The sequence below is a fragment of the Misgurnus anguillicaudatus genome, chromosome 11 (assembly GCF_027580225.2).
Source record: "Misgurnus anguillicaudatus chromosome 11, ASM2758022v2, whole genome shotgun sequence".
Classification (NCBI taxonomy): Eukaryota; Metazoa; Chordata; class Actinopteri; order Cypriniformes; family Cobitidae; genus Misgurnus; species Misgurnus anguillicaudatus.
Genome location: NC_073347.2, coordinates 29,804,107 through 29,811,350, shown reverse-complemented (window position 1 = coordinate 29,811,350; position 7,244 = coordinate 29,804,107). Strand labels below are relative to the sequence as shown.

The following is a 7,244-nucleotide window of genomic DNA, read 5'->3' as shown; positions in this document are numbered from 1 at the left end:
AAAGGTGTTCAGCTGGCCTGGGTTCAGTCCTGGGTTTTATGAAGACAAGTCAAGTTCTTCCACACCATGCCAAATCAACCTTTTATTTAACTTTGCTTTGTACAAAGGAGCACTGGCATGTTGGAATAAAAAGGTGCTCTGCCTAAACTGTGTTTACTTTGTTCAAATTAGCACCAGAACCGTAACACCCCTACTGAAAAATCCAGCTAAAACCAGCATAAGCTAGTCATGCTGATGGGCCAGCTGGTATTCAAGCATGATCAGCTAAGTCCAGCTAGACCAGCTTAAAAAGTGACCAAAACACAGCTAGACCAGCTTGCTACACCAGCAAAACCAGCTTCCTACACCAGCAAAACCAGCTAAAACCAGCTCACCAGCTTATGCTGGTATTAGCTGGATTTTTCAGTAGGGTAAACACATAGGAGTGGTTTCCCGGGCAGAGATTAGCTTAAGCCAGGACTAGGCCTTAGTTTAATTAGGAAATATAACTAGTTTTAATAAACATGCCTTCCTAAAAACATTACTTGTGTGCATTTTAATGCAAAACAAAGGGTACTGATATATTTTAAGATATGTCAGTGCAAGGTGTTTTCAATTTGGACAGCTCTTACATTTATTTTAGTCTAGGACTAGTTTAATGGGAAACCGCCCCATACTGTTTTATTGTATTCTAAGAGCATTAAACTAACAAACATTAATCTTAAATAACAATCATACTTGGTACTCCCTGCACTTACTAAGCTGGTTTTTACATTCCTCAAATCAGCAGATGATTTAATTTGCGGTTTGTGGTTTTTAAACAATGGTGAGGCCCAATATGTGAAATGGCACGTACACAGTGGAATACTTCTCGGGAAATGAAACTTATTTACTCACCCGCCGCTCGTCTCTTCAGTGTGATTTCTTCATTTGTGACAGTGTAGATTTGTACAGTTTACAACATGTAAAAGTTAATATCTGAAGTCAGGTGATATCTGTGTGGAAAGAACAGACACAAATTATCTTTAGCCTAATAATTATTACTCCCTATTTAGACCAGCTCTCTGTCTGTGCCACACTGTAAATAGAGAGTGAAACGTTATAACAAATACATTTTTAAACACTGAAAAAAACAGTTCCACATGATTGAAAGTTTTTAAAAATGAAATAAAAAACACTTTTTGACTCTACGTAATTCAATTATGGGTACCGGTTTTCTTAATTCAGTCATGTGGAACGTGTGAGTTTGAATTGATGCATGTATTTAAAAGTGGGACACTACAATATTTTCTTCACTTTGTTCCTGTAGCTCAACCCTGCTCCTCGTGAGCTACAATCCTGCAGATTTTAGCTGCAACCCCGATCAAACACAGGTAAACCAACTTGTGCCCTGTCCCAAATGGCACACTCCGGACTTGTGGTCCTCCTCAGATTCCACACTTTGTAGTGCAGACTTTAGGGACCCTTGATGCGAGACCACGTGGGTGCACCAGAGTCGTATTTTGGGACAGACTCGAACGTCACACCGAAAATATGTAGAGAAGTTGCCCGTCAGTGTGAACTCCTCCCTTCCGTTGTCTGATTGGTCTGATTTAGTGATGGTCGTTTTCGAAGCACTGCTTCATGAGGCTTCGAAACATTTACGAATCTTTTGTTTCGAATCAGTGGTTCGGAGCTTGTTTCAAACTGGCCCAAGTCACGTGATTTTAGCAAACGAGGCTTCGTTACGTCATAACTGTTTCGAAACGTTTCGATTCGATGGTTCAGCACTAGGGGGAGGAGTTGATCACATGACCAGTGTCTAATATGTTTAGGTGAACTCGGGTCAGTTTTATTATGAAAGTTTATAAAACCTTTTATCCTTCTGACTAATAACACTGCCATTTTGTCTACTTTTTGTTATAGACAGATTTAATGACAAAAGTGTGCATAATTAAAAGAGTAGTTAGTTTTAATTATTTGTTTGCTCTAAATAAAACTAAAAATACATAATAGACTTTTAACTATGTTTTAATTAAGTTAAATAATTTTTTAAACATATTTTAATAAAAATCTTGCTATTATTTTGTAAAAAAAAGTGTAAAATGTTTGGACACATCTGCTTTTACACTATTGTGACCATTAGGGGTCGCCAGCGTGTGTGGGTTTCCAACGGCTTTGAAAAACTGAATCAATTTTCGAAGCAATTGGTTCAATTGATTCGAAGCTTCGAAAAGCTTCGTTTCTCCCATCACTAGTCTGATTGCTCTTTCGCAAGGACTTCTGGATTGGTAAAGTGCGCGAAGCCTGCTGCAGTGTGGGCTTCGCTGAAGACCTCATCAAGGGGGCAAAGCAGGCGCTGATGAGCACACTTCAAAGCGTAAGAATGACAGATGGGACACCCTACAGACTCGTAGACTAAGCAAGCACACCCAATTTAAGGCTACAAGATCGAAAGTCCACATGAAGTGCGCCATTTGGGACAGGGCCAAAGGTGTTCAGGGTTGCTTGATAATAGGCTTGTTCGACTCCGTGCGGCGCCGCCAGAACCGACAAACGGATGACGTCAAAGTGCCGCGAGAGCAAGACGAAATTACACTTCGTATGATTTCTCTGATCATTCTCGCGAGACTTTCCTGTCATCCAGCTGTCGCTTCTTGCAGCGCCGCATGAAGTCGCACAAGCCCAATTACAGACAGGTTGCAACTGGGTTGGACCTCACCAGGAGCAGGGATGGAGACACCTGTAGCTCAAGTGGTAGAACTACATTAGCAGTACAAAAGGATGTGGGTTTGATACCCAAAGAAGCCCCATGATAGATGTATTGGCCTACCTGCACTGTAAGTTGCTTTGGATAAAAGCATCCACCAAATGCATAAATGTAGATTTTTATGTCACATGGTGTCCCACACTTCATTAAAATGTGTAAACGTGTTCTAGCTCATTTCAAACTGTCTGTACTGACGTGGAATACTGAAGGAATGCAAACATGCACGCATGTTGTTTTGCTGTCAGCATAGGTTTCATTGTATGTTATGACATGCATTATTGCACAGATAAAATAACAAGAACAATCCCTAAAACAAAACATTGTCTGCATAGCATACGCTTTAGACTCTGTACAATTTGCAGATTAAAAAAATGTAAAAATTGTGGCACTGCAGGATTAGATAAGTAAATAACAAAAGTCCTGTCACCTTATATGTTTAGGGAAAGCTAAGACCTTTGGATCATATTTCAAAAAATAATTATTTGTTAATAAAAATTAAGAACCACCTCAAATTTTTGATCTCACAGAAAGACGTGTTATAGTCGCTTAAAATTAAATTTAATTAATTTATGTGTGCCCTTGAGCACGAATGTCTTTTTCTTGTCACTCTATAATTTCTATAAATAGTTTTTCGTGTCCGTGGCACAACTTACTTTTTCATGTCATTTTATGTATTGTTTTCTCTTTTTTTCTTATTTTTTAAATCCTTTGCACTTGGGGTTGGGGTTAGATTTGGGGTTTGGGTTAGGATGTCAAAACAGAAAGTGATTCTAACCCCAAACCCAAGCGACAATGGTAAGAAAATAGGAAAAACTATGAGAAAACAATACATAAAATGAAACGAAAGTCGTGCAATGGACACGAAAAACTAAACTCGTGCTCAAGGCTCGAAAAAATGGACACGAATAAATTAATCAAATTTTCCGTGACTATAGACGGTTTCATCAGATGCACGTGATACACGTCTGGACCCGAACCTTACTTCCGGTTTAGTTTTTTTAATGGTCTGAGTAGTTGCTAAACTGATCTCTTGAACAAATGCCCCGTCGAAAATAACAAATGTTTTGGTTTCCTAGGTAATCAATGTTTTTTTGTGCTTGTTATATAAATAAACTACGTTTAAAGTTCTTCGTTGTTATTTATTCTTAGCGGAGTTTACCGGAAGTAACGGGCGGACCGCGACAGCCGCTTGTTTATGTTGTTACCGCTGAAATGGTCTATAACACGCCTTACCATGATCAGTCTTTGAGTGGCTCTTAGATTTGGGGGCCATCAGAATCCACAGTACTAGCAAGCATGTGATGAGACAAAACAATGGCCATGGGGAATATCATTTAGGGTATTTGTGAAAACTTGTGGTGATGGCAATACCCCTGCACATTTTTTCCCTTGTTGTATGTACTTTATACTGTTACCATTTATTGACTGATTGTTTTGTTTTATGTTTGTTTCTATTGGTGTATTTATGCCAGGTACGATTGTTTGTACCATTTTGTTTGCAAATAAGAAAACAACAAAGTGCAAATTGTAAAAAAAAATGTTAATAAAAGATTTAAGTTGTTCTCTTGCATGTGACAAAAAATATGTAATCAAAATAAAAAATGTATCATTTATAAAAAAAACTGTGTTGCATTTTATTAAATTAATTATATTATTATACAATTCTACATATAATATTACAGTATTTAAAGTACAAAAATTAAGTTATTTACAGTGACAAACAGAAGTTTAAAACTATAGTCTCATCAAGCCTAAGACACCAGTTTAACTGTTGAGTTCATGCTTAATCCAAGTCCTAGATAGAGAGGTTTAGTGAATGTAGTTTGGACTCTGTGAATGAGTGTCATTGTATCAGAGACATTGTAGAAAGACAAGACGCCTGCGCTGTGATCCACATCCACTCCTATTCTACAACAGTTGCTTATTACTGGAAGATCTGTGACTTTTTTATTATGACAGAATGAGAATCTGGAAGGAGAGCAGAATAATCTCCAGGATTGATCATTATATCCAAATCTGCATTCATCATCCATTCCCTTTCGACCGATGCTCTTATATGACACTGATATAGACACGGCATTACTCCGAGTCAATTCAACTTCACAGTAACAGTGATCGCTCACGCTCTCTTTACACAACACTTGCTTCCAACCATGAAATCTGTCGGGATGTTCAGGATATTTATAGGTGGTGTCCGTGTCTGTAATCGCTCTGTTCCCTTCAGACAGACGAAAGTTTTTATTTACTGTGTTTAGATCCAGAGTAAAGTGACGGAAATCTGGTGAAGATAAACATATAATCTTATTACTGTATGTGTGAGAATTAATGTAACACTTTACTGAGATCAATAACTCATCTCCATGTTGATCATAATCTGTTTGTTTTGAACTTACGTTTGAGAAAATCCTCTCGGTTTTCATCTAGTGGACTGGAAATGATTTGACATTTTATCACTATAAAAACAAAAAGACATCTGGCGTGTTAAATCCATGTCAAGAGAAAATTAAACTGATATTATATTGAATGAATAAATTATTGTTAAACAATGTACCTGTACTAGATATCATTTTGATTTCCTCTCTACAGAAACTTTGCAGTTTGTCTCTGAGTTTATTTAGAGATTTGTCAACATCATCAAAAGAGAGGAGAGGACTGACATCGATTCTGGGTAATTTTGAAGATCCAGAGACAGAAAGAGACTTGCAGCTCTACACAAACAAACAAAAGATCAAATTACTTTACAAAACATCTTGCAAATATGAGTGTTGTTCATCTGTCAGCACAATGCAGATGGATTACCAGGTTTTGCTTTTAAGACAGTCTTAAAACAGTTATGCATGCAAACACAGCTGAGGGAAATATTAAAGACGTTTGTCTTGTTTCTGAAGTTTCTTACCTGGAGGACATGAATTTGATCCGGATTTTGTGAAAGCTTCACCAGCTCGGCTTTTCTCCTCCTCAGATCTTTAATCTCCTGCTCCAGCTGTTTCAAGAGACCTTCAGCTTGACTGACAGCAGTCTTTTCCTGATCTCTGATCAGCTGTGTCACCTCAAAGTGACTTCTCTCAATGCATGAGATGAGTTCAGTAAAGATCTTCTCACTCTTCTCCACTGATGTCTGTGCAGAACGCTGTCACGACACAGACAAACAATCCATTTAAATCCATCCTTTCAGTGATTAACATCTTAACCGAGTCTCGTGCATTCACTTCTTCTCAACACTCACCTTATGTGACTCCACAGCTTCTTTTAGCTTCTCAAGTTCTTGTTCTCGCTGTTGAATCTTCTGCTGACAGTTTTTTTGCATTTGTCCCAAATGACTCTGTTGGAGATCAAAACAAACCTTAGAAACCTAAAATTAAATATCACTATGCATTTAGTGTTGTCTTTGGTGTGTAGCGTTTATAGAAATAAACAGAAATAATATAATTTGTAAAATGTAACTTTATACCTGTATCTTGGTCATTTTGGCCACATCTGGTACAGTGTGATGATTTCTGTGTTTATCTGTCATAAAAGTACATTATTGGTCAGTCTGACAGAAAACCTCCAGAAACGTATTGTTTGTGTTGATGATGAATCATCTCAAGTCATCCAGTGTCATAAATCAAACCGTATTTCTTACATTTAACTGAATTCTCATCTTGATGTTGACAATTCACACATTTCTCAGTGCAGACGTCACATCTCACGTCAGCTTGATTTGTAATCTTCTTCAGTTTCTGCACCATTTCAGCCAACAATACATTTGTAAATAAAACAGGTCTTGAAGTGAAGCTCTTTCTGCACTGTGGGCATCTGTAAGCTCCTCTCTGTTCATTGTGATTCCAGTAGCATCCAATACATCTCATACAGTAATTGTGTCCACATGGTATGGTCACTGGATCCTTGAGTAGATCAAGACAGATGGAGCATCTGAACTGCTCCTCAGCCCATAAAATACTGGTGTCTGCCATTTTACATGAGAGAAAAAGAGTTGTGTGAAGCGCAGACTGAATAAACGTGTTATATACCTCACAAGTGTGTGACTGTGAAACAGGTTTTTTTCTGTTGGGCGTGTTTTAGATGTTTTTAATTACTGAACAGTCAACCAAATAATCCAGAGGAATGAAGTTTCTTACATGATATTAATGTGAAGGCATTCAAATTAAAGCTTTGCATTATTAAGTATATGTGGTGTTGTGTATCTGTCAGCCGGTGACAACAATCTCTGCAGAAGAAGAAGAAATAAGTTTCAGTCATGCATAAAAATTAAACAGAAATAACATATAAATACAAATGTTTTTTACACACAAAACCTTTTAAATATTTTAATTTAGTTAAACTTTTTTACCTACAATATCCGTTAAATTCAAGTGCAAAGAATTAAAAAAGTATTCATAAAAATACTGTAAGGAGTACCTGACTGTAAGCCCTTGCACCTGAATATTTGGATTTTTCATGCTTGGTCAAAGAATAAAAACTGATGACACATTTATGTGTTAAACAAAAGTCAGGGATTTAATCTTTTTGTAGT

At 37.3% G+C, this 7,244-nt stretch overlaps 1 protein-coding gene across 1 annotated transcript; it reads right to left on the bottom strand.

Annotated features, from left to right (window-relative positions):
• Window positions 1-4,326: 4,326 nt before the first annotated feature.
• Window positions 4,327-7,244, bottom strand: LOC129416782 (tripartite motif-containing protein 16-like protein). The gene is made up of 9 exons (XM_073873501.1): window positions 7,130-7,244; window positions 6,850-6,938; window positions 6,354-6,677; window positions 6,180-6,235; window positions 5,955-6,050; window positions 5,625-5,858; window positions 5,280-5,436; window positions 5,122-5,181; window positions 4,327-5,006 (listed from the first exon to the last, which is right to left on the bottom strand). Exons 1-9 carry the CDS (start codon window positions 7,168-7,170, stop codon window positions 4,480-4,482), a joined length of 1,584 nt encoding a protein of 527 aa, XP_073729602.1. The 5' UTR covers window positions 7,171-7,244; the 3' UTR covers window positions 4,327-4,479.